Source organism: Nerophis lumbriciformis, linkage group LG26 (assembly GCF_033978685.3).
Source record: "Nerophis lumbriciformis linkage group LG26, RoL_Nlum_v2.1, whole genome shotgun sequence".
Lineage (NCBI taxonomy): Eukaryota > Metazoa > Chordata > Actinopteri > Syngnathiformes > Syngnathidae > Nerophis > Nerophis lumbriciformis.
The window spans coordinates 7,097,773-7,125,279 of record NC_084573.2 but is presented as its reverse complement, the minus strand read 5'-3'; the positions used below and the strand labels follow the sequence as shown (position 1 = coordinate 7,125,279).

General features: G+C 41.4%; 2 protein-coding genes across 3 annotated transcripts in view; one reads left to right on the top strand and one right to left on the bottom strand.

The window, feature by feature from the left end:
- The window catches only part of LOC133624011 (uncharacterized), a 37,519-nt gene extending 17,994 nt beyond the window's left edge, over positions 1–19,525 (bottom strand). Inside the window, exons 1-2 of the mRNA XM_061987589.2 lie at positions 19,298–19,525; positions 6,775–7,032 (exon numbers count right to left, since the gene is read on the bottom strand). Coding sequence (XP_061843573.2) covers positions 6,775–6,978 — 204 coding nt within the window. The 5' untranslated portion in view covers positions 6,979–7,032; positions 19,298–19,525. The remainder of the gene's footprint in view (positions 1–6,774; positions 7,033–19,297) is intronic.
- An 865-nt stretch (positions 19,526–20,390) lies between these two features.
- LOC133624008 (uncharacterized) lies at positions 20,391–26,035 on the top strand. Of its 2 annotated transcripts, none has more exons than XM_061987584.2 (2): positions 20,391–20,642; positions 24,401–26,035. In XM_061987584.2, the coding sequence occupies exon 2, from the start codon at positions 24,424–24,426 to the stop codon at positions 25,723–25,725; it is 1,302 nt and encodes a 433-aa protein (XP_061843568.2). In that variant the 5' UTR covers positions 20,391–20,642; positions 24,401–24,423; the 3' UTR covers positions 25,726–26,035. The 2 variants fall into 2 exon arrangements, with proteins under 2 accessions (XP_061843568.2, XP_061843567.2); XM_061987583.2 differs by having other exon boundaries at positions 24,368–26,035.
- Positions 26,036–27,507: the final 1,472 nt, after the last annotated feature.

Genomic DNA, 27,507 nt, shown 5'->3' with positions numbered 1-27,507 from the left:
AACAATACAAGATGAAATACTATAAATACACTTCACCTTCTCCACATTTTATGTTAGAGCCGGATTCCAAAATGGGACAAAAATCTATTTGTGTCCTCAAAATTCTACAGACAATACCCCAGGATGACAATGTGGAAGGTTATTTTAAAAATATTTTTGCAAATTTATTAAAAGTAAAAGAACAAAAAAAAAAAAAGAACATGTACATAAGTATTCACAGCCTTTGCTCAATACTTTGTTGATGCACCTTTGGCAGCAATTCCAGCCTCGAGTCTTTTTGAATACGATGCCACAAGCTTGGCACATCTATCTTTGGGTTGTTTCATCCATTCCTCTTTGGAGCACCTCTCAAGCTCCATCGGGTTGGATTGGAAGCGTTGGTTATCATCCAGGATGTCTCTCTACATTGCTGCGTTCATCTTGCCCTCTATCCTGACTAGTTTCCCAGTTCCTGCCGCAGAAAACCATCTCCAGTGGGCACAAAAAGCGTCGCTGATGAATCTGAGCTGTCCGTGAGCGCAAGAAATGTGGACACAGTGCCTGTGTACATAATGTACGGGATACGTGTGTAGCCAGTAGTACTCTCTTCAATGACTGCTGTGTTTACTCTGCTGTTGTTGTCTTGTGATCATACTTGCCAACCCTCCCGAATTTTCCGGGAGACTCCCGAAATTCAGCGCCTCTCCCGAAAACCTCCCGGGACAAATATTCTCCCGAAAATCTCCCGATTTTCAGCCGGAGCTGGAGGCCACGCCCCCTCCAGCTCCATGCGGACCTGAGTGACCACAGCCTTTTTTCACTACGGGAGGACAACAGGGTGACAAGAACTAAATCATCCAGACTAGAGATACATTGTATTATTATGTTTATCTTACCTAAAAATAAATAGATATTTATTAATCAAAAAAAAAAAAAAAAAAAAATTCATTTTTACTATATTTTGCTAAAAACATCAAAATTAATTGTATTTTTATTTTTATTTTTTCTGACTCCTTATTACATCCAGCCATAGAATTTTACATTAAAATAAACATATTTGAAATAATTAATTTTAAATTATCATAATAATTCATTTAAAATGACCATATTTAATTATTAAAATAATTGCTTGTTTATCAACAACTTTAGCATTTTATTCATTACATTTTGAAGCTCTCAGAAGCCAAGTTATGTTATATTCCTTAATATTTATTTATGCAAGTTTGAAGTATCAATTATCCAAACACAGTTTTGTTTGCATATTTTCAGGATGTAGATATATATATATATATGTATGAAATACTTGACTTGGTGAATTCTAGCTGTCAATATACTCCTCCCCTCTTAACCACGCCCCCCCCCACCCCCCCACCCCCCGAAATCGGAGGTCTCAAGGTTGGCAAGTATGCTTGTGATGCAGATGTCAATGTCAACCCCAAAACTCCCTGTCCAGGAATCACCAAACAATGCTGTTTGTTTAGATAAAAATAATACATTACAGTGATAGAATAAGCATTCCTCTGCAAAAATATCTGTTTTCACTATTCTTTTAAGTACAGGCTGGCACCTGATTTTGCAAAGAAACGTTTGGACTTGTCTTGTTTCTGCTAGAAAATCATCGAAATTAAATTTGTGTCATAAATGTGCATTTTTTAAATTGAGACTATCATTTTGGTTGTTAGAAACTATTTAATTGCAACCCAACAACAGGAAAAACTGCACAAAAAACAGAGATTTGCTCAAAACAAGGAAAATTGAGACATCTGTTTTTGCGTCTGAACTCTACATTTACGGTTTATGTTCAACTTTGTCTAAAAAATAAAAAAGTCTTCATTAAATATATTGAAACAGTGTACATTTAAAAAATATATATATATTGTGCTACTTTAGGGTAGGGTGGCGGTGTGGTTTCATTTGCAATATGGGAACACCTTCACAAACAAACAGCTTTGCTCAGAAACTGGGTTATGGGGCGGTATAGATATTGGTAGAGCGGCCGTGCCAGCAACTTGAGGGGTTCCAGGTTCGATCCCCGCTTCCGCCATCCTAATTACTGCCGTTGTGTCCTTGGGCAAGACACTTTACCCACCTGCTCCCAGTGCCACCCACACTGGTTTAAATGTAACTTAGATATTGGGTTTCACTATGTAAAGCGCTTTGAGTCACTAGAGCAGGGGTCGGCAACCCGCGGCTCCGGAGCCGCATGTGGCTCTTTGATCACTCTGATGCGGCTCAGCAGCTTACTTGCTGAACCCTCCAATTTTCCCGTGAGACTTCCGGATTTTAGTGCCTCTCGCAGAAAACTCCCGGGATTAATATTCACCGATTTTCACCCTTACGGGTATAATGAGGGCGTGCCATGATGGTACAACATTTGGCGCACTCTACAATCTGTATTAACAGCGTGCCAGACCAACACTTGTAATACAATATACATCAGTGATCCTCAACAGGCGGACCGCGGTCCATGTCCGGACCCAGCGACGTGTCCGTCCGGACCCAGCACGAATTATAGTGTAAAAAAAAAAAATATATATATATATAATTATAATTATTATAAAAAAAATATAATAATTGTATTTATCTTTGAGTTATCGCTAGCGCAAGTCAACGTTCTTTGTTGTTTTTAGTCAAATGTCTCCACGTTTCGTTTACACTTCTCCGTGTCTCACTCACTCAGTCTCTCTCCCTCTCTCTCTCTCTCTCAGAGAGAGCGAGAGAACGCCACTCTGATTGGCTGATTCCGGGGTATGGGTTGTCCTCTCTATCACAACGACGCGCTGATAGGCTGTTACCACCTGGGTCATACACATGTGCACAGTGCAGACCAATGTGTCTTATATGCAACAGTACTGTTGCTCTGGTGAAAAGTGAAAATCTGAAACGTCACTATATGAAAGAGCACCGCGAATTTGAAGAGACATTTCCTCATGATTCAGAGCTAAGAAAAAAAGAAATCACGAGGCTGAAAAAGTCATATGAAACATCAAGCAAGATTTTTGTTAAATCTATGACACAACAACAAATAGCAACATGGGTTTTGGGTAAACACAAGAAGTCATTCTCTGATGCAGAAATAATTAAAGAATGCTTGACTGAAGTGATGAGTGCCATGTTTGAAGGCAAAGAAAAGGAGGAAATGACAGCTAAAATAAATCAAATCCCACTCTCTGATGCCACAGCTACCAGACGTACTGAAATTCTGGCTGGTGATTTGTCCAAGCTGCTTTGTGATGGAATAAAAAAATGCAGAGTGCATATCCCTAGCAGTGGATGAGTCCACTGACACCACTGACAATGCTCAGTTGCTGGTGTTTGTGAGGTATTATGATGAGGAAAAGGGGGAGTTTATTGAAGATGTTTTGAGCCTGGCAAACCTCAGTGGACAAACAAGGGGAGAAGACATCTATAAAACAATATCAGAAATGCTGAATGAAAAAGGGATAGATCTGAAGAAAGTTGTGTCCATTGCTACTGATGGAGCTCCAGCCATGTTGGGGAGAGAGAAGGGACTGGTTCCGCATCTGAGAGACCACCACCCTGGCCTGATATCTTATCACTGCATAATCCACCAGTCTGTCCTTTGTGCAAGTCTTGGAGAAGTGTACTCTGAAATCATGAGTACACTTCTCATGATTTCAGAGAAGTGTACTTAATGACACTGGCCTGGATTTATTCAGTGGCAATGATCATCAAATGTTTTGTGCCAAAGTTCAAAGTCTTGGTTTCAACCCCAAGAGCCCAATTCTCCCATTGAGCAGCTGTGTTTTACACAATGGGGATGTACTGTAACATAGTTATATTTGCACATGAATGAGATCTGTTGAGGTCATTTGTTTACCAGGGATAGGAGGGTTGTGTTTAAAATTATTTATTTTTTGTTAAAACTGAAAGTTTTATTTAAGTTCTTATTTATTTTTGTTTCAAAGAAAATCTTTCATGTATTTTATTGGATATTTATTTTATTTTTGTTAATTTTAAGAAAATGTTAAACTACTACCTACCTCCTGCTACTATATAAGCTTGACCGATAATAAACGGACCCAGCCTGTTTCAAAAAAACATTTGTGGACCTTCAAGATTTGTACTTGAGGACCCCTGATATACATCTTCTGCTTGCACACATACGTGACAGCAAGGCATACTTGGTCAACAGCCACACAGGTTACACTGACGGTGACCATATAAAACAACTTTAACACTCTTACTAATAATGCGCCACACTTTGAACCAAAACCAAACAAGAATGACAAACACATTTCGGGAGAACATCTGCACCTTAACACAACAGGGACGGCGTGACGCAGTGGAAGAATGGCCGTGCGCGACCCGAGGGTCCCTGGTTCAATCCCCACCTAGTACCAACCTCGTCATGTCCGTTGTGTCCTGAGCAAGACACTTCACCCTTGCTCCTGATGGGTGCTGGTTAGCGCCTTGCATGGCAGCTCCCTCCATCAGTGTGTGAATGTGTGTGTGAGTGGGTAAATGTGGAAGTAGTGTCAAAGCGCTTTGAGTACCTTGAAGGTAGAAAAGCGCTATACAAGTACAACCCATTTATCATTTATTTATTTATAAACACAACAGAACAAACACCCAGAATCCCATGCAGCCCTGACTCTTCCGGGCTGCATCATACACCCCTGCTACCATCAACCCCCCCCCCCCCCCCCCCCCCCACACACACACACATCAACACCCCCCCCCCCCCTCTCTGTGCCTCGGTTGAGGTGGGCGGGGTTTGGTAGCGGGGGGTGTATAATGTATCCCGGAAGAGTTAGGGCTGCATGGGATTCTGGGTATTTGTCCTGTTGTGTTTATGTTGTGTTACGGTGCAGATGTTCTCCCGAAATGTGTTTGTCATTCTTGTTTGGTGTGGGTTTACAGTGTGGCGCATTATTAGTAAGAGTGTTAAAGTTTTTTTTATACCGCCACCGTCAGTGTGACCTGTGTGGTTGTTGAGCAAGTATGCCTTGCTGTCACCTGCGTGAGCAAGCGGAAGCCCCATCTAAAGGGTGGTTGATCAGGCACGCTGGCTGTAGTGGGTGCTATATGCTGTACCATCACGGCGCGCATGACGCTGAGCCATTCATTTAAAACCCGCGTGCCGCACCAGCTTTCAAATTCCACATAAAGGTGTGGGCAGCGTGTCTGAGACCCCTGATTTATACAAAGCAAATAAAAAACTTTGTATACGGTATTATTACATTTAAAATTTCCAAAACTTTTTGCGGCTCCCATTGTTATCTATAATTTGTGAAACTGGTCAAAATGGCTCTTTGACTGGTAAAGGTTGCCGACCCCTGCAATATGGGAACACCTTCACAAACAAACAGCTTTGCTCAGAAACTGGGTTATGGGGCGGTATAGCTCGGTTGGTAGAGCGGCCGTGCCGGCAACTTGAGGGTTGCAGGTTCGATCCCCGCTTCCGCCATCCTAGTCACTGCTGTTGTGTCCTTGGGCAAGACACTTTACCCACCTGCTCCCAGTGCCACCCACACTGGTTTAAATGTAACTTAGATATTGGGTTTCACTATGTAAAGCGCTTTGAGTCACTAGAGAAAAGTGCTATATAATTATAATTCACTTCACTTATAAATGTGACGGGAGCGAAATTTACACATTTACACCGGAGAATAACTAATACATTTTAATGATGTTGTTAGAAGGTCAATGCTGACAAACTTTTGACAGATTATTTCAAATCCTGCCGCTTCATTTGCTGCTGCTGTTCTCACCAGCACATTTGTGTTTCTCCAACTGGTACTTATAGGAAAAACTCTGACCGCACACACTGCAACTCAACACTTTCTCACCAGTGTGTCTTCGTGCGTGTCTCGCAAGCGTCGATCGGTCAGAAAAGCATTTGCTGCAGACAGAACAGGTATATGGTTTCTCGCCAGTGTGCGTTCGCATGTGCACTTTCATACATTTGCTATCCACTAGGCTTTTGCCACAGACCGAGCAGACACATGGTTTCCCCCCGGTGTGCGTCCTCATGTGGACGACGAGTGCTGACCGGTCGCAGAAGCTTTTGTTGCAGCTCGAACAGGAATAAGGTTTTTCACCAGTGTGTATTCTTCTCATGTGTATTTTTAAACACTGATTATTTACTAAACCTTTACCACAGATTGAACAAATGCATTTTTTCTCTCCGGTGTGTGTTCTCATGTGCACTGCGAGCGCTGACTGGTCACAAAAGCTTTTGTGGCAGCTGGAACAGGAATACGGCTTTTCACCGGTGTGTATTCTTCTCATGTGTATTTTCAAACTTTGATTATTTACGAGACTTTTACCACAAACCGAACAGATGAATGCTTTTGTAAATGTCTCTCCAGAGTGGGAGCTTCGCATGTGCACTTTCAAATATTCGTTCTGGATGAAATCTTCGCCGCAAATTGAACATGAAAAGGGTTTTTCTCCAGTGTGCAGTCTCGTGTGTACTTTCAAATGTTGCTTCTGAGAGAATCGTTTACTGCAAAATGCGCACATGAACGGTTTCTCTCCTGTGTGTGTCCTCATGTGTATTTTCTGATTATAACGGTGATTAAAGGTCTTGTCGCAGAGAGAGCATTTAAAGCGTGCGTTGTCAGTGTGACATGTCTTATCATCTTTAGAGTCTTCATCATCAGTGTCAGGAGAGTGTGACGTTGTGTCCTCACTATCTGATAGTGGAGCTAAGAGCTTGTCTGCTTGTGATCCTCCACAGTGGTCTCCATCAGCTTCTGTTGACATGTGTTGAGTTGAGCTGCTGCTTGGAGGCTCCGCCTCTCTCTTCTCCTCACTTTCACCTTTGACCTCATCATCTTCACTCTTCACAGGGACACCAATCAATGGGAACTCCTCCAACCATTCAAGATGCTCTCCCTCCTGACTGATGCTGTGTTCCTCCTCTTCCTCTTTAATGTGGAGGGGCTGTGGCTCCTCTTCTTCCTCTTTAATTTGCCACGGCTCCTCTTCTTCCTCTTTGATGTGGAGGGGCTGTGGCTCCTCTTGCTCCATTTTTTTCTTAGGTCCACTCCTGCTGCTCAGGGAGATGATGTTTGTCACAGACGTCTGCAGGACACAAGAAGACAAACACACGCTTTAGGAAAGTCCAGCATATGTTCTGATAATGTCTCTGAGGTTGACATTCAAGATGTCATAATCACATATGCGGTCCTCTCCAAGGTTTCTCATAGTCATTCACATACCTGCCAACTTTTGAAATCAATAAAACCTAGTAGCCAGGGTCCAGGGGCCGCAGGCCCCGGTAGGTCCAGGACAAAGTTCTGGTGGGGGGTTCAGGTTCGCCCCCCCCGACGCAAAATGATTATTAGCATTCAGACAGGTTAAAATGTTGCTAAAACCATCACTTTTCTATCAGTCACAGTGACTTTTCAAAACAAAAATATTACAGCAAAAATCATATGGGTTGATTGACATGTTTATTCTGTAAGCTAACTTCAATAGTTTGAAATTATTTTGACAGTTAATGCCAGTTATCCTGTCAGCCTTTCACAAGACTTCAATTTGTTAATTGAAAGTATAAACAGTATAAACACTTTTTACAGTAAACAAATGGTAAAACAGTACTAAACAATTCCATTAAAAAAAAAATTGGTGTCATTATTAACTTTCTGTCCAAGCTTGTATAATCTACTGCCTTGTTCAATTGTAAAAAATATTCTGTGCCTAAAATTCACATTTCTATCACAATTATCATACTGTAAACATGGTAAGCTAACTTCATTAAAATTAATAGTCCTGTCAATAGCATGGAATTACAATTCAAATGTAGTTTTTTTGTAAGCCTTTCAAAAGAATTCAAAATTAATGAAAATTAATTTAAGCCATCAGACACTTGAAAAGTGGCACATCACATCTCTAATGTAATCATTTTAACTTTTCAACAGAAATAGCACTGCAAAAATATTAAGGACCTACTTCTGTATTTTGGTAGTTATGCTGTCAACATTTAACAAGATTTCTTCAACTTGGACTTGAAAGCATAAATAGTACAAACACTTTTAACAGTATAACAGTACTAAACAATTCCAATAGATAACATTGGTGTCATTACCTTTTTGTGGCTAAAATCCAAATTTAGCAACGGCATTAGACTTGTGTTTTTTTGTCCCAACGTGGTCTTTTACATCGCTAATTCCTCCGTGTCCGATCGAAAAATCTTGTCTGCACAAGGTGCAATTCGCGTAGTTTTCACCCTTTTTGGAACGGATAATTATTCCCGGATAGGCTTTTGAATATTCTTCACGGAATGACTGCAGTTTTCTTTTCGGTTTAAGACTCGTTTGCGATTTTTCTCCGGCTGATTCCATGATCGTTCGCTTGTTTGGAAACAGTGGCAACAGGTGCCTCGTGCTTGGCAGCGGTGCTATAAATAGCCTCGCGCATGGCATTCGGAATGGCTCGATAGGAAGTTACGGGAAGCAGTGTCGATTGTCATTGTTGTTACGCGATTTCGTGAATAAAACTTAAAAAAAAAATTTTTTTTTTAATTAATGAAAAACCGTATTTTTTATCACTGCAACCGTAACCCGGAATAGGTTGATGAAAACCGTACTAATTACGGGAAAACCGGAGTAGTTGGCAGGTATGCATTCACATCGACGTCCCACTTGGGTGAGTTTTTCCTTGCCCTTATGTGGGCTTTGTACCGAGGATGTCGTTGTGGCTTGTGCAGCCCTTTGAGACACTTGTGATTTAGGGCTGTATAAATAAACATTGATTGATTGATTGATTGATTGATCATACTGTACATAAGCAAAATAACAGGAGCAATCAGGAAACAGCAAATATGAAGGATATTCTAAACAAAAAAAGACCGGAATGACCCACAATCAATCAATCAATCAATCAATGTTTATTTATATAGCCCTAAATCACAAGTGTCTCAAAGGGCTGCACAAGCCACAACGACATCCTCGGTACAAAGCCCACATAAGGGCAAGGAAAAACTCACCCCAGTGGGACGTCGATGTGAATGACTATGAGAAACCTTGGAGAGGACCGCATATGTGGGTAATCCCCCCCCTCTAGGGGAGACCGAAAGCAATGGATGTCGAGTGGGTCTGACATAATATTGTGAGAGTCCAGTCCATAGTGGATCCAACATAATAGTAAGAGTCCAGTCCATAGTGGGGCCAGCAGGACACCATCCCGAGCGGAGACGGGTCAGCAGCGCAGAGATGTTCCCAGCCGATGCACAGGCGAGCGGTCCACCCCGGGTCCCGACTCTGGACAGCCAGCACTTCATCCATGGCCACCGGACCTGTGGCCCCCCCCCCTCCACAAGGAATAGGGGAGCAGAGGAGAAAAGAAAAGAAACGGCAGATCAACTGGTCTAACAGGGGGGCTATTTAAAGGCTAGAGTATACAAATGAGTTTTAAGATGGGACTTAAATGTTTCTACTGAGGTAGCATCTCTAATTGTTACCGGGAGGGCATTCCATAGTACTGGAGCCCCAATAGAAAACGCTCTATAGCCCGCAGACTTTTTTTGGGCTCTGGGAATCACTAATAAGCCGGAGTTCTTTGAAGGCAGATTTCTTGCCGGGACATATGGTACAATGCAATCGACAAGATAGGACGGAGCTAGACCGTGTAGTATTTTATACGTAAGTAGTAAAACCTTAAAGTCACATCTTAAGTGCACAGGAAGCCAGTGCAGGTGAGCCAGTATAGGCGTAATATGATCAAACTTTCTTGTTCTTGTCAAAAGTCTAGCAGCCGCATTTTGTACCAATTGTAGTCTTTTAATGCTAGACATAGGGAGACCCGAAAATAATACGTTACAGTAGTCGAGACGAGACGTAACGAACGCATGAATAATGATCTCAGCGTCGCTAGTGGATAAAATAGAACGAATTTAGCGTATCGGTCACGTGACCAAAACAGCTCATGATCGGTCACGTGACTTTCTAAAAGCGGTACGCGCACCGACACAGGGTTTCGCTTTATGAGCTCGACGCATGCGCCGATGCATCGGTGTTGCCGGACCCATCACTAACAAGGACTTTACCCTGTGTTTCAGTGTGCCCTGGCTTCTCCCCCTGCCGACCACTGAGGAACCTGTTTCACTTTTCTGTATTCATGGTGTGCACTTTTGCCCCATCGCTTTTTGTTACACTTTTTGGACTCATTAAATGTATTCCCTTTTTGTTATTCAAACTTGCCTCTCGTCTCTGCATCCCGGGGTCACCCCCATGACCAGTTCCTAACATTTTTTTCTCTTCACCAGAAACTTTGGACAGTTTTAAACTTTTTCAAAAGTCTCCAAATTACAATTTTGAAATGAAGGAATTTCCGGTAAAAAGTGTACTTTAACTGCAAGTTTTGCAAGTGACGGCATTCTGTCCTTGGATCGTGCAATAGAAAGAGGCGCCTGACACTTTAAAAAAAGGAAAAAAAAGAAGAAAGATTCGCTCTTAGTCACAATCATACTTGTTTACAAACTATTACACAGATTTGTATATATTCAACCAACATTTAAAGGGGAACATTATCACCAGACCTATGTAAGCGTCAATATATACCTTGATGTTGCAGAAAAAAGACCATATATTTTTGGGCTGGGGGGCGTGGTTGGGGCGTGGTTAAGAGGGGAGGAGTATATTTACATCTAGAATTCACCAAGTCAAGTATTTTATGTATATATATATATATATATATATATATATATATATATATATATCAGAAATACTTGACTTTCAGTGAATTCTAGCTATAAATATATATTTCTTTTATTATATATATATATATATATATATATATATATATATATATATATAAAAGAGAAATACTTGAATTTCAGTGTTCATTTATTTACACATAACACTCATCTACTCATTGTTGGGTGGAAGATAATACCCAGATTCTTTCCTGAGTCGCTTTGTGTAATTGTTTGGTTGTCAAATGTTAAGGTGGTATTATCAAATAAATGTCGGTGTTTAGCAGGACCGATAATCAGCATTTCCGTTTTCTTGGCGTTTAGTTGCAAGAAGTTAGCGGATATCCATTGTTTAATTAACAAGAAGTGTTAATTTTGTTAAATAAACATTTTCATCTACAACCTGTTTTCCTCTGACAAAAACAGGACAAAAACTAAAAAAAACTAATTAAAAACAATGATGAAATGAATTGAAATTGACGAATAAAACGAGAAAAAAATACTGACAGAGACTAAATCCAATCATATTTAATTTAGTCCTTAGGCGGGTTACAAATCTATCCAATCACAATTGCACGTGTTAGAGCAGGGCAGCGCGGTGGAATAGGGGTTAGTGCATGTGCCTCACAATACGAAGGTCCTGAGTTCAATCCCATGCTCGGGATCTTTCTGTGTGGAGTTTGCATGTTCTCCCCGTGACTGCGTGGGTTCCCTCCGGGTACTCCGGCTTCCTCCCACCTCCAAAGACATGCACCTGGGGATAGGTTGATTGGCAACACTAAATGGTCCCTAGTGTGTGAATGTTGTCTATCTGTGTTGGCCCTGCGATGGGGTGGCGACTTGTCCAGGGTGTATCCCGCCTTCCACCCAAATGCAGCTGAGATAGGCTCTGACACCCGCCGCGACCCCGAAAGGGACAAGCGGTATAATATGGATGAATGGATGGAGAGCAGGGGTGTCAAACTCATTTTAGATGGGGAGCGACATGGAGAAAAATCTACTCCCAAGTGGGCCGGACTGGTAAAATCACGGCACGATAACCTAAAAATAAAGACAACTTTTTATTGTTTTCTTTGTTTAAAAATAGAACAAGCACATTCTGAAATTGTACAAATCATAATGTTGTTGGTTTTTTTTTACACTTACATGTTGCGATTAAAGGGGAACATTATCACCAGACCTATGTAAGCGTCAATATATACCTTGATGTTGCAGAAAAAAAGACCATATATATTTTTTAACCGATTTCCGAACTCTAAATGGGTGAATTTTGGCGAATTAAACGCCTTTCTAATATTCGCTCTCGGATGACGTCACAACGTGACGTCACATCGGGAAGCAATCCGCCATTTTCTCAAACACATTACAAACACCGAGTCAAATCAGCTGTTATTTTCCGTTTTTTCGACTGTTTTCCGTACCTTGGAGACATCATGCCTCATCGGTGTGTTGTCGGAGGGTGCAACAACACGAACAGGGACGGATTCAAGTTGCACCAGTGGCCCAAAGATGCGAAAGTGGCAAGAAATTGGACGTTTGTTCCGCACACTTTACCGACGAAAGCTATGCTACGACAGAGATGGCAAGAATGTGTGGATATCCTGCGACACTCAAAGCAGATGCATTTCCAACGATAAAGTCAAAGAAATCTGCCGCCAGACCCCCATTGAATCTGCCGGAGTGTGTGAGCAATTCAGGGACAAAGGACCTCGGTAGCACGGCAAGCAATGGCGGCAGTTTGTTCCCGCAGACGAGCGAGCTAAACCCCCTGGATGTCTTGGCTCACACCGAAGATGATCAAGAGAAGAATATCGACCCTAGCTTCCCTGGCCTGCTGACATGAGGGTATGTCTACAGAATATATTAATTGATGAAAACTAGGCTGTTTGCACTCTCAAAGTGCATGTTGTTGCCAAATGTATTTCATATGCTGTAAACCTAGTTCATAGTTGTTAGTTTCCTCTAATGCCAAACAAACACATACCAATCGTTGGTTAGAAGGCGATCGCCGAATTCGTCCTCGCTTTCTCCCGTGTCGCTGGCTGTCGTGTCGTTTTCGTCGGTTTCGCTTGCATACGGTTCAAACCGATATGGCTCAATAGCTTCAGTTTCTTCTTCAATTTCGTTTTCGCTACCTGCCTCCACACTACAACCATCCGTTTCAATACATGCGTAATCTGTTGAATCGCTTAAGCCGCTGAAATCCGAGTCTGAATCTGAGCTAATGTCGCTATAGCTTGCTGTTCTTTCCGCCATGTTTGTTTGTGTTGGCATCACTATGTGACGTCACAGGAAAATGGACGGGTGTATATAACGATGGTTAAAATCAGGCACTTTGAAGCTTTTTTTAGGGATATTGCATGATGGGTAAAATTTTGAAAAAAACTTTGAAAAATAAAATAAGCCACTGGGAACTGATTTTTAATGGTTTTAACCATTCTGAAATTGTGATAATGTTCCCCTTTAACAGTATTCTATGTTTATTTGTCGTTATTTATATTTTCTGAATAAATTATGTGATAATGTTCATCAGTCAACTCATTGGTGTTAATTTCCAATCTATCAAGATACATTTTTTTCATCAAAATCAAATTACAGGATGTTATTTATGTAGTTTGATAATTTTCCTCAACTGGTGTACAAACCCCGTTTCCATGAGTTGGGAAATTGTGTTAGATGTAAATATAAACGGAATACAATGATTTGCAAATCCTTTTCAACCCATATTCAGTTGAATGCACTACAAAGACAACATATTTGATGTTCAAACTCATAAACTTAAATTTTTTTTTGCAAATAATAATTAACTTAGAATTTCATGGCTGCAACAGGTGTCAAAGTAGTTGGGAAAGGGCATGTTCACCACTGTGTTATATCACCTTTTATTTTAACAACACTCAATAAACGATTGGGAACTAAGGAAACTATTTGTTGAAGCTTTGAAAGTGGAATTCTTTCCCATTCTTGTTTTATGTAGAGCTTCAGTCGTTCAACAGTCCGGGGGTCTCCGCTGTCGTATTTTAGGCTTCATAATGCGCCACACGTTTTCGATGGGAGACAGGTCTGGCCTGCAGGCGGGCCTGGAAAGTCCCCGCACTCTTTTTTTTACGAAGCCACGCTGTTGTAACACGTGCTGAATGTGGGTTGGCATTGTCTTGCTGTAATAAGCAGGGGCGTCCATGAAAAAGACGGCGCTTAGATGGCAGCATATGTTGTTCCAAAACCTGTATGTACCTTTCAGCATTAATGGTGCCTTCACAGATGTGTAAGTTACCCATGCCTTGGGCACTAATGCACCCCCATACCATCACAGATGCTGGCTTTTGAACTTTGCGTCGATAACAGTCTGGATGGTTCGCTTCCCCTTTGGTCCGGACGACACGATGTCGAATATTTCCAAAAACAATTTGAAATGTGGACTCGTCAGACCACAGAACACTTTTCCACTTTGCATCAGTCCATCTTAGATGATCTCGGGCCCAGAGAAGCCGGCGACGTTTCTGGATGGTGTTAATAAATGGCCTTCGCTTTGCATAGTAGAGTTTTAACTTGCACTTACAGATGTAGCGACCAACTGTATTTAGTGACAGTGGTTTTCTGAAGTGTTCCTGAGCCCATGTGGTGATATCCTTTAGAGATTGATGTCGGTTTTTAATACAGTGCCGTCTGAGGGAACGAAGGTCACGGTCATTCAATGTTGGTTTCCGGCCATGTCGCTTACGTGGAGTGATTTCTCCAGATTCTCTGAACCTTTTGATGATATTATGGACCGTAGATGTTGAAATCCCTAAATTTCTTGCAATTGCACTTTGAGAAACGTTGTTCTTAAACTGTTTGACTATTTGCTCACGCAGTTGTGGACAAAGGGGTGTACCTCGCCCCATCCTTTCTTGTGAAAGACTGAGCATTTTTTGGGAAGCTGTTTTTATACCCAATCATGGCACCCACCTGTTCCCAATTAGCCTGCACACCTGTGGGATGTTCCAAATAAGTGTTTGATGAGCATTCCTCAACTTTATCAGTATTTATTGCCACCTTTCCCAACTTCTTTGTCACGTGTTGCTGGCATCAAATTCTAATGTTAATGATTATTTGCAAAAAAATTTTTTTTATCAGTTTGAACATCAAATATGTTGTCTTTGTAGTGCATTCAATTGAATATGGGTTGAAAATGATTTGCAAATCATTGTATCCCGTTTATATTTACATCTAACACAATTTCCCAACTCATATGGAAACGGGGTTTGTAGAACTTCTGCGTTATTAACAAATGATGATTCCTAACCAGTGCTCTTCTCAAAATCTCCCCAAGCTAGTCCCAATTGTTTGTGCTGCAAAAAACGTTGGTCTAATTATTATATTCTTAAGGTATTATTGCTATGTGACCCACTAGTGTGAAGTCATGGAAGCTTTATTTTTCAACTCACTTACAAAATGTATGTAACATGTAAGCAAATACGCTACAGCGTACACGTCAATTCCGGTCCTTTAACAATGGCTATTTCTTTGGAATCAAAGTATATGCAGTAAAGGCCAAAAGTTTGGACACACCTTCTCCTCATTCAATGTGTTTTCTTTATTTTCATGACTATTTACATTGTAGATTGTCACTGAAGGCATCAAAACTGTGAATGAACACATGTGGAGTTATGTACTTAACAAAAAAAAGGTGAAATAACTGAAAACATGTTTTTATATTCTAGTTTCTTCAAAATAGCCACTCTTTGCTCTGATTACTGCTTTGCACACTCTTGGCATTCTCTCCATGAGCTTCAAGCACACCTGTGAAGTGAAAACCCTTTCAGGTGACTACCTCTTGAAGCTCATCGAGAGAATGCCGAAAGTGTTGAAAAATTGGATATGAGAGCCAACATGGACGAATAGAACAGACAAGCCATTGTAATGTCTGCTCGCGGAAAAACAAAAATCCTAATCTACGATTTGACTCCCTCGAATGGCCTTGATGCAACAACAGGAGCAGGCTGTTCTGTAAACATCCCCTGAGGACTCTCAAAGATGGACGCTTTTGACTCCCCTCCCTCCTCAACGACACCTGGAAGTCGAACTTTGCTTGCATTGCATGCAGAACCATTTCAGGTGACTACCCAAAGACAATGGGCATATACACAAACACATTCCTCACCCCCACCCCTTCACCACCGCTTGATTCCCCTTCGGGGTGATGGACGGCTGAGTAGACGCTTTATAGGAGCAGTCGACCTCCAGGGCCCAACCCCCCCTCTTTTGCGAGTTGTCGTGATTGTATGTAACATGTTCATGTGTGCTATGGCAAATGAGGTTTTTTCCCTTGGAGTCAGCCTGGACCCCCTCCCGAGGGTCCAGCCTTTGACTGATATTGTTTACTCTTCCCCCCTTTCCCAATATCACCATTTTCCCACCTTTTTTAAGGAGCGCCGTAAGTGGCTGATCCGTTGGCGGTCCCGTCTTGTCCCCCTGTAACGTATGTCTGCTCTTAGTGGGACTGTGCCGAAAATGTAATTTCAGTTCTTATGTGTCTTGTGCATGTTAAAGACTGGACAATAATACACCATGCTGATCCTGATTATTTGTGGACTATTGACTAGTGATGCACCAAAAATTTGGCCGCCGGAAAAAATACTTTGCGCACCGAAACCGGATGTTGTGATGACGTATCCACTTCTGCTGGCAGCACACAAATGACGTGCTCACCCAAAGATGATGTAATAGCCGCATTCATTTTTTTGTGGATTTTATTATTTAACAAGTGACATTTATTGCCCCGTAAACAACCAACAGCGCCAGTATGGTCTCCCAGGTCAGTACCGTATTGAATGTGAAATGTTTCACTCATCATGTCCATCTCCCGGGGGCTAAACACCCCCTCTTCTTATAACCTAGTGACGCCCCTGCCCTGAGTTATCCAGTGTCAAATATTTTCAGATATGTATCGAGGTGAATTCGTATACATCGTGACAACACCCAACACTGCAGAAGTAGAGCAAACAGCATCCTCGGGGACTCATCCCACCCAGGTCACCACTGGCTTGAACTCTTGCCCTCAGGGAGACGCTATAAGACCATCAAAGCAAGGACAAATAGACTGAAAAACAGTTTCTATCCTAGAGCTGTTATTGCCCTGAACTCTGCACTTACCGGAACACTCACCATTTTTTAACTTGCTTAACTCTGATAGAGATCTGCTGTGCAATATGGTTTAAAATGTGTATTATTTTTTGTTGTCTTAAGAGTATTTTATGTAGGTTGTTTTAGAAGCTCTGAGCTGGATTGCTGTTCAATTTCGTTGTTTCCATGCAATGACAATAAAGGTATTCTCATTTTCTACCGCTTGTCCCTCTCCGGGGGTGCTGGAGCCTATCCCACATTATTTTAAACTATTGTAATAATCCCAGAAATGTAGGCTCATAGACTTATTCGTTTGTCTTGTCTTTATTATGCAAGATGCAATGTAACCACCAGTGTTGGGACTAACGCGTTACAAAGTAACGCGTTACTGTAACGCCGTTAGTTTCGGCGGTAACTAGTAATCTAACGCGTTATTTTTTATATTAAGTAACTCAGTTACCGTTACTACATGATGCGTTACTGCGTTATTTTACGTTATTTTTTATGTAGTATCGGCTAGAAACTGAGGATCTGATCGTGTTTTATGGCAGCGAAGCAGAGACGTGCTTCTGATTCTTCCTCTGCGCTCTCTGTGTGTGTGTGCGGGTGTGGGGAGGGGAGGGGAGGGGGGTGCGCAATAATAACCGTTGGCCAACAAAAAAGTAACCACAGAACACTATACGACTATACGGTATAGTGTTCTGTGGTTACTTTTTGGTTGGCCAAGCGGACGTGACGGCAGGCTGTCCTCACTCAGGTCCGCACGGACCTGGAGGGGCGTGCCTTAAGTCCGGCTGGAAATCGGGAGAAATTTGAGAGAATGGTTGTCCCGGGGAGAGGCAAGTATGAGATATTCTCCCTTCTTTTCTTTTGTCGAGCACAATTTAGTTAAATGTAAGTTGTGTCTTGGATCAAAGATCCCGTCTACTGCCCAAAACAACAATTCAAATCTGCCTGGTTAGGCTCTGTGTATGTCACGTGTGCCTTCCTTAGGTGAAGCCAGCTTTACAGCTATGTTGTTGATTGATTGAATGATTGAAACTTTTATTAGTATGTTGCACAGTACAGTACATATTCCGTACAATTGACCACTAAATGGTAACACCCCAGTAAGTTTTTCAACTTGCTTAAGTCGGGGTCCACTGATTCATGATACAGATATATACTATCAAATACATACTAACATCATAATACAGTCATCACACAAGATAATCATCAGGGTATATACATTGAATTATTTACAATCCGGGGTGTGGGATATGGAGGGGGGGGTTAGGTGTGGTTGGTATCAACACTTCTGTCATCAACAATCAGCATCAACAATTGCATCATCAGAGAAATGGACATTGAAACAGTGTAGGACTGACTTGGTAGGATATGTACAGCAAGTAGTGGACACAGAGAGAGAAATCAGAAAGTATAAGAAAAAATGTCTACATTTGATTATTTACAATCCGAAGAGGTATTATGTGGAAGGGAGGGTGTTAGTTTAAGGTTGTAGTTGCCTGGAGATGTTCTTTTAGTGCGGTTTTGAAGGAGGATAGAGATGCCCTTTACTTTACACCTGTTGGGAGTGGATTCCATATTGAAGTGGCATAGAAAGACAATGAGTTAAGACCTTTGTTAGTTTGGAATCTGGGTTTAACGTGGTTAGTGTTAGTGTTAGTGTTATTATGCTGCTTGTTACTTATGTATGTTATGTTGCAGCTATTTAAAATAGTTTTGTCAATTTGTTCTGGCCTGAAATAAATTGGCCCTTTGAAACATATCTTTGTCTTTGTGTGTTGTATGTAGACCACATTGTTTGTGTGTTGTATGTAGACCACATTGTTTGTGTGTTGTATGTAGACCACATTGTTTGTGTGTTGTATGTAGACCACATTGCTTAGCAGAGTTCAGTGATGCAAATGCATGTCAAGTTGATCAACAGATTGTATTATTCTCCAGTGCAATAACAGTACTGAAATGAAGGCTAAAAGGGCATTAATGGGAGCTTTAAAAACAAAAAGTAGAAGAAGTAACTAAATAGTTACTTTTCACAGTAACGCATTACTTTTTGGTGTAAGTAACTGAGTTAGTAACTGAGTTACTTTTGAAATAAAGTAACTAGTAACTGTAACTAGTTACTGGTTTTCAGTAACTAACCCAACACTGGTAACCACACAACAGCTCCAATGTGCGTCTCCCCTCTTTCCCGGCAAAACTCGAACCAACACTTCCTGTCAACAATGTCACTTCCCTAACTTCCCCGGAAGTCCCGCCCCCCAGCTAAAGACATTGGCTAACACCCCGTAGCCAGCCGCTACACCATTATAACATGTACTTATCATGTTAATGGTAGAATATAAAGTTAGTAAACATGTGAAAGCGAGACGTAAACAAAAAAACTTAATGTTTTTTGAAAACAGCGTTCAGTAGTTGGAGAAAGTTCCTCCTCGTTCTGACACTACAAATAATTCTTCAACAGCCGCCGTTCGTGGCTTATTCAGCCACACTCTCAGCATTTGTACTTAAAACATTTTCACACAATCACAACACTTTACTCACATTTGAGCTCTGCTTAGCGATGCGTTGAGAACTTCCGCGTCTCTTTGTTAGCAGCTAGCAAGCAAAGCTAACTAGCGAGCTAAGCTAACTAGCAAGCTAAGCTAGCCTGAGAAGATTCATATCTCAGTGGGACGAAGAATTTATTAAAAAAAAAAAGTGCAGTTTATCATACGATAGACTAATGAGTGCAACGTGGAAATGAAGGAAATAACGCCGTTAAAGGCCTCGCTGTTCTTTTTGCCGAAAGATACGATTGTCTTGCGCATGCGCAAACAGCAGACAATGCAAGACACGCTGACGTCACGTCCGGGTGTGCGCACACTTAAATAAAAGCATCCAGCATTATTTAGAAACTGTAAAGATCCGCACAGACACCCGAACGATGTTATCTCTTTTACTACTTTATTTACAATTGACAATTCAAAATTATACTTTGTATTTAAAAAAATCTAAAAAATAAAAAAAAACGCGATAGAGTCAGTGGCGCCCCCGTGTGTCAATGACGGTTGTTAAAAATGTGTTCCGATTTTTTTTTTTTAAATCCACTTCTTCATTTTTATATTATTGTTCTCTTTTACTAATAGGTAATGTGTTGAATGACCAGACGGAGGGTAATACTTTATAAAGTGAACTCTGTTTATTTTCAACTCGCACAATAAAAAAAGGAAAAGAACCGAATTGCGCATGCGCAGTACACAATAACAAATACGGTGGCTGCCAAGGTACAATATACTAAGAGAGCATTACGTGAATTCTCTACATGTATGAATGTATTTGTTTTATTGTCTAAATAATAAAATTATTAATAAAACATTCAGACGCAGAGTCGTAAAATATTTCGAGAAAGGAAGTGACGTAACCTTTGCTTTTGCGCGAACCGACCGCGCATGCGCATGGAGTACGTCTTATGTTTACAATCGAGTTTTGTAGTCTGAAGGGTTCGTTGATTTTATTCATTGCCTAAAGAAGAATGATGACTTAATTTATATTTAGTTATACTTATTCGTCAATCATACGAAAAACCGCACGTTACCAGTTTTTCGTGTCAGGATAAACTTAACTGAGTGAACGTTGTAGCTTCTCATGCTAGTTTATTTTGCTAGTTAGCTTAGCTTAGGAGCTGCTAACAAAAGGGACGCTCAGCAGAAATCACGTATAAAGTGTGATTGTGTGAAAATGTGCAAATTAAAAATGCCGAGAGTGTTGGTAAATCGGCGGCTGTTGAATAACGCCAGCAGAGTTGTTGGGTAAGAACCTTTTCGAACAACAAAGGAGGAGAAGGAGCGACAACATCAACTACTGGACGCTGTTTTCAAGAAACATCAAGTTGTGTTACACAGAACAGGTTTGTTTACTTCTTACTCTTACATCTTTACTAACGTCATATTTTCATCAACATGAAGTAACACCTAGAATAACTACTGCGTGGAAGAGCATTGTCAAGAATGAAAGTAAGATATATGAGAAGAGTGACAATTAATTGAATGTGTATTTGTACTTGAATATATCTATCTATATATGTATAAATATATAATGTATAATTAGTTTCCAGGGACGTTAGTTCCTTTAGTCTGGGCTTTTGTTGAAAATACAAATAAGGGCACTGTATAAAGGCATTATTTATTTTGTTATAAAATATATTTGGGAATCGCGTGGCCGTGCCAGCAACCTGAGGGTTCCTGTTTCGATCCCCACCTTCTACCAACCTCGTCACGTCAATCAATCAATCAATGTTTACTTATATAGCCCTAAATCACGAGTGTCTCAAAGGGCTGCACAAGTCACAAGGACATCCTCGGCTCAGATCCCACATCAGGGCAAGAAAAAACTCAACCCAATGGGATGACAATGAGAAACCTTTCAGGGGACCGCAGATGTGGGGACCCCGCCCCTGGGCGACCGGTGAAATGCTCGAGTGGATCTAGCATAATATTGTGAGAGTCCAGTCCATAGTGGATCTAACATAATAGTGAGAGTCCAGTCCATAGTGGATCTAACATAATAGTGAGAGAGTCCAGTCCATGGTAGATCTAGCATACTAGTGAGAAAGTCCAGTCCATAGTGGATCTAACATAATAGTGAGAGTCCAGTCCATAGTGGATCTAGCATAATATTGTGAGAGTCCAGTCCATAGTGGATCTAACATAATAGTGTGAGAGTCCAGTCCATAGTGGATCTAACATAATAGTGAGAGTCCAGTCCATAGTGGATCTAACATAATAGTGAGAGTCTAGTCCATAGTGGATCTAACATAATAGTGTGAGAGTCCAGTCCATAGTGAATCTAACATAATAGTGTGAGAGTCCAGTCCATAGTGGATCTAACATAATAGTGTGAGAGTCTAGTCCATAGTGGATCTAACATAATAGTGAGAGTCCAGTCCATAGTGGATCTAACATAATAGTGTGAGAGTCTAGTCCATAGTGGATCTAACATAATAGTGTGAGAGTCCAGTCCATAGTGGATCTAACATAATAGTGAGAGTCCAGTCCATAGTGGATCTAACATAATAGTGAGAGTCCAGTCCATAGTGGATCTAACATAATAGTGTGAGAGTCTAGTCCATAGTGGATCTAACATAATAGTGTGAGAGTCCAGTCCATAGTGGATCTAACATAATAGTGAGAGTCCAGTCCATAGTGGATCTAACATAATAGTGTGAGTCCAGTCCATAGTGGATATAACATAATAGTGAGAGTCCAGTCCATAGTGGATCTAACATAATATTGTGAGAGTCTAGTCCATAGTGGATCTAACATAATAGTGTGAGAGTCCAGTACATAGTGGATCTAACATAATAGTGAGAGTCCAGTCCATAGTGGATCTAACATAATAGTGACAGTCTAGTCCATAGTGAATCTAACATAATAGTGTGAAAGTCCAGTCCATAGGGAATCTAACATAATAGTGTGAGAGTCCAGTCCATAGTGGATCTAACATAATAGTGTGAGAGTCCAGTCCATAGTGGATCTAACATGATAGTGAGAGTTCAGTCCATAGTGGATCTAACATAATAGTGAGAGTCCAGTCCATAGTGGATCTAACATAATAGTGAGAGAGTCCAGTCCATGGTAGATCTAGCATAATAGTGAGAGTCCAGTCCATAGTGGATCTAACATGATAGTGAGAGTCCAGTCCATAGTGGATCTAACATAATAGCGAGAGTCCAGTCCATAGTGGATCTAACATAATAGTGTGAGAGTCCAGTCCATAGTGGATCTAGTTAATAGCGTGAGAGTCCAGTCCATAGTGGATCTAACATAATAGTGTGAGAGTCCAGTCCATAGTGGATCTAACATGATAGTGAGAGTCCAGTCCATAGTGGATCTAACATAATAGTGAGAGTCCAGTCCATAGTGGATCTACATAACAGCGAGAGTCCAGTCCATAGTGGATCTAACATAATAGTGTGAGAGTCCAGTCCATAGTGGATCTAACATAATATTGTGAGAGTCTAGTCCATAGTGGATCTAACATAATAGTGTGAGAGTCCAGTCCATAGTGGATCTAACATAAAAGTGAGAGTCTAGTCCATAGTGGATCTAACATAACAGTGAGAGTCCAGTCCATAGTGGATCCAACATAATAGTGAGAGTCCAGTCCATAGTGGATCCAACATAATAGTGAGAGTCCAGTCCATAGTGGGGCCAGCAGGAGACCATCCCGAGCCGAGACAGGTCAGCAGCGCAGAGACGTCCTTAACCGATGCACAGACGAGTGGTCCACCCTGGGTCCCGACCCTGGACAGGCGGCGCTTAATCCGTGGCCACCGGACCTGTGTCCCCCCCCCCCCCCCCCCCCCCTCCACAAAGTGTGAGATGGAGCTGCTTTCAATCTCATTGTCATTGTCCCCTTTCATTTTACAGTAACATTTTGGCGACTAAGCTGACATTTTTTCTACCTGTAAAAACTTTGGTACTGTTTTTCCATTTACTATAAAATGATGTGAAAAAGCACTGTATGTTTTACAGTAAAATTCTGGTGACTGAGTTGCAATTTTTGTACTGTATAATATACAGGGGTTTGTTTTGTTTTACAGTTTATGTGAAAATATATAATTATATGCATAAGTAAATTTATTTAAAAAAACAAAAAAACATTTTGTTGTACTTGTGCAATAACAAGACAGAGCTTCTTCTTCTTATAAAATACTCGCCGTTACAAACGGCCCTCTATAGACAGCCATAACTGGGATGTGGTCCCTTAATGAAAACACGTTTGAAGCTTGACCTCCCTAAAGCATTGTTGCGTTTTGGACCAGTTGTTCCTCCCAGGGAATTCAAGTCACAAGTCGCTCCCAAGCCTTTTACGACACTTAAAGCTGAGTTGAAAAACCACCAGAGACAGAATAGGTATTTTGTAATATATTTGCAAAGCTTTGCAGATATACATTACAGAGACAGCATAGAACATTCGGCTCGCCCCGCTAAGATGGTCCGTCTCCCCGACCCAAAACCCTCTCCCCTCTTAAGTCGCAGGCAGTCATCTCTCTCTAGCCAAAACAAATGCTTATTATCGCTCTCTCTAACATTCCTCACTTCAAGGTTAAGCACACAGTTTTGCAGACAACCAAAAGACCACATTTGGAAGAAAAACACTAGCTGTTTTGTAATATAATAATAATAATAATAACTGAAATTTATATAGCACTTTTCTAAGTACCCAAAGTCGCTTTACATGTAGAACCCATCAATCATTCACACCTGGTGGTGGTAAGCTACTTTCATAGCCACAGCTGCCCTGGGGTAGACTGACGGAAGCGTGGCTGCAATTTGCGCCAACGGCCCCTCCGACCACCACCTATCATTCATCATTCAATTCACCGGTGTGAGTGGCACCGGGGGAAAAGGGTGAAGTGTCCCGCCCAAGGACACAACGGCAGCGATTTTTTGGATGGTAAGAGGCGGGGAGCGAATCTGCAACCCTCAGGTTTCTGGCACGGTTGCTCTACCCACTACGCCATGCCGCCCAAATAATATGACAAGGAAATCAAAAGAAGTAACATTTAAATTCGGACATATGTAAATATCTGCCTCCGACAGCATGTATTTGTCTTCTTGTGTTCTGCAGACCTCTGAGAAGAACCTTTTCTCCGTTGAGCAGCAGGAGTGGACCTAAGAAAAAATATGGAGCAAGAGGAGACACAGCTTCGCCACATAAAAGAGGAAGAGGAAGAAGCAAAGCCCCCTCACGTTAAAGAGGAAGAGGAGGCGCCACAGCCGCCTCACATTAAAAAAGAAGATGAAGATCGACAGCACTCCAAAATTAAAGAGGAAGAGGAAGAACACAGCATCAGTGAAGAGGGAGAGCATCTTCAAGGACTGGAGGAGTTCCCAGTGATTGGTGTCCATGTGAAGAGTGAAGGTGATGAGGTCAAAGGTGAGAGTGAGGAGAAGAGAGAGGCGGAGCCTCCAAGCAGCAGCTCAACTCAACACATGACAACAGAAGCTGATGGAGACCACTGTGGAGGATCACAAGCAGACAAGCTCTTAGCTCCACTATCAGATAGTGAGGACACAACGTCACACTCTCCTGACACTGATGTTGAAGACTCTAAAGATGATAAGACATGTCACACTGACAACACACACTTCACGTGTTCTCACTGCGACAAAACCTTTAATCACCGTCACAATCTGACAACACACATGAGAATACACACCGGAGAAAAACCGTTCATGTGTTCGGTTTGTAGCAAAAGATTCCGTCATATGCAGAATTTGAAAAGGCACACAAGACTGCACACTGGGGAAAAACCTTTTATCTGTTCAGTCTGCAGCAAAGGATTCATACGAAGTCAATGTTTGACAAGGCACATGGGAACACACAGCGCTAAGATAACATATCCCTGTCCAAGCTGCGACAGAAGCTTTTGTCACCAGTCCGCACTTTTAGTGCACATGAGAATACACACCGGTGAAAAACCTTTTTCCTGTTCAGTCTGTGGTAAAAGTTTTGTGCAAAATGGTTCGTTTAAAACACACATGAGAACGCACACCGGAGAAAAACCTTTCTCCTGTTCAGTCTGTGGTAAATATTTCAACCGGAGTCAGTGTTTGAAAACACACATGAGAACACACACTGCAGACACGTCTTTCTCCTGTTCAGTTTGCGGTAAAGGTTTTACACAAATTCAATATTTAAAAATACACATGAGAACGCACATTGATGTAAAGCCATATTCCTGTTCCAGCTGCAGCAAGCGTTTTTGTGACCAAACAAAACTTGTCAGACACATGAGAATACACACCGGTGAAAAACCTTATTCCTGTTCAAAGTGCAACAAAAGCTTTTGTTACCGATCGACACTTGTTGTCCATATGAGAATACACACCGGTGAAAAGGTGTTGCAATGCAGTGAGTGTGATGAAAGATTCTCTTATAAGTACCAGTTGAATAAACACACGTGTAACAGCAGCAGCCAATGAAGCTGCAGGATTTGAAATCAACTGTTGACTGTCTAACAACAACAGTTTCTTCCCCCAGGCTATCAACCTGATGAACTGTGAAGTAACTCTAGAACTAATCTGCCACTGTGAATGTACTAGCTCATGCTCACTTCATCATCTTTTTGTTTTTGTGCCGTTCACCACTGCACTTGTATTAACCTTGCACATTTGAGTTATTTAGGCACTTGCTTTTATTTGTAGTTAATCATTAATATTTATTTTTTACATTGAACAAGAGAACACTGTTTAGTGAGTCAAATTCCTTGTGTGTTAAACATACTTGGCCAATAAAGCTGATTCTAATTCTGATTTAACATGTGACATCATTGTGTGTGTAACCCGATCCTGGTAATATTCTATACCGTTTATACAGTAGATTATTGTTTTTCCTTTGATTAAGTCAGTACATACATTAAAGGCCTACTGAAATGCGATTTTCTTATTTAAACGGGGATAGCAGGTCCATTCTATGTGTCATACTTGATCATTTTGCAATATTGACATATTTTTGCTGAAAGCATTTAGTAGAGAACATCAACGATAAAGTTCGCAACTTTTGCTCGCTGATAAAAAAGCCTTGCCAGTACCGGAAGTAGCAGACGATATGCGCGTGACGTCACAGGTTGTGGAGCTCTTCACATCTGCACATTGTTTACAATCATGGCCACCAGCAGCGAGAGCGATTCGGACCGAGAATACAACTATTTCCCCATTAATTTGAGCGAGGATGAAAGATTTGTGGATGAGGAAAGTGAGAGTGAAGGACTAGAGGGCAGTGGGAGCGATTCAGATAGGGAAGATGCTGTGAGAGGCGGGTGGGACCTGATATTCAGCTGGGAATGACTCAAACAGTAAATAAACACAAGACATATATATACTCTATTAGCCACAACACAACCAGGCTTATATTTAATATGCCACGAATTAATCCCGCATAACAAACACCTCCCCCCTCCCGTCCATATAACCCGCCAATACAACTCAAACACCTGCACAACACACTCAATCCCACAGCCCAAAGTATTGTTCACCTCCCCAAAGTTCATACAGCACATATATTTCCCCAAAGTTACGTACTTGACATGCACATAGCGGCACGCACGTACGGGCAAGCGATCAAATGTTTGGAAGCCGCAGCTGCATGCGTACTCACGGTACCGCGTCTGCGTATCCAACTCAAAGTCCTCCTGGTAAGAGTCTCTGTTGTCCCAGTTCTCCACAGGCCAATGGTAAAGCTTGACTGTCATCTTTCGGGAATGCAAACAATGAAACACCGGCTGTGTTTTCCGGCAAAACAGTCAGGGGGTGCATTCTACGGCGGGGGTGCGTTATCCGGCACAACACCTGCCGCAATACACCGCTTCCCACCTACAGCTTTCTTCTTTGCTGTCTCCATTGTTCATTGAACAAATTGCAAAAGATTCACCAACACAGATGTCCAGAATACTGTGGAATTTTGCGATGAAAACAGACGACTTAATAGCTGGCCACCATGCTGTCCCAAAATGTCCGCTACAATCCGTGACGTCACGCGCTGACGTCATCATATCGAGACTTTTTCAGCAGGATATTTCGCGCGAAATTTAAAATTGCACTTTAGTAAGCTATTGGCATGTGTTGCAATGTTAAGATTTCATCATCGATGTATAAACTATCAAACTGCGTGGTCGGTAGTAGTGGCTTTCAGTAGGCCTTTAATATGCAACATTGTGTACATACACTATATTGTCAAAAGTATTTGGCCACCCATCCAAATGATGA

Coding starts and splice junctions, on each gene's coding strand:
- LOC133624008 (XM_061987584.2), top strand. CDS start 24,424: ATGGAGCAAGAGGAGACACAGCTTCGCCACATAAAAGAGGAAGAGGAA.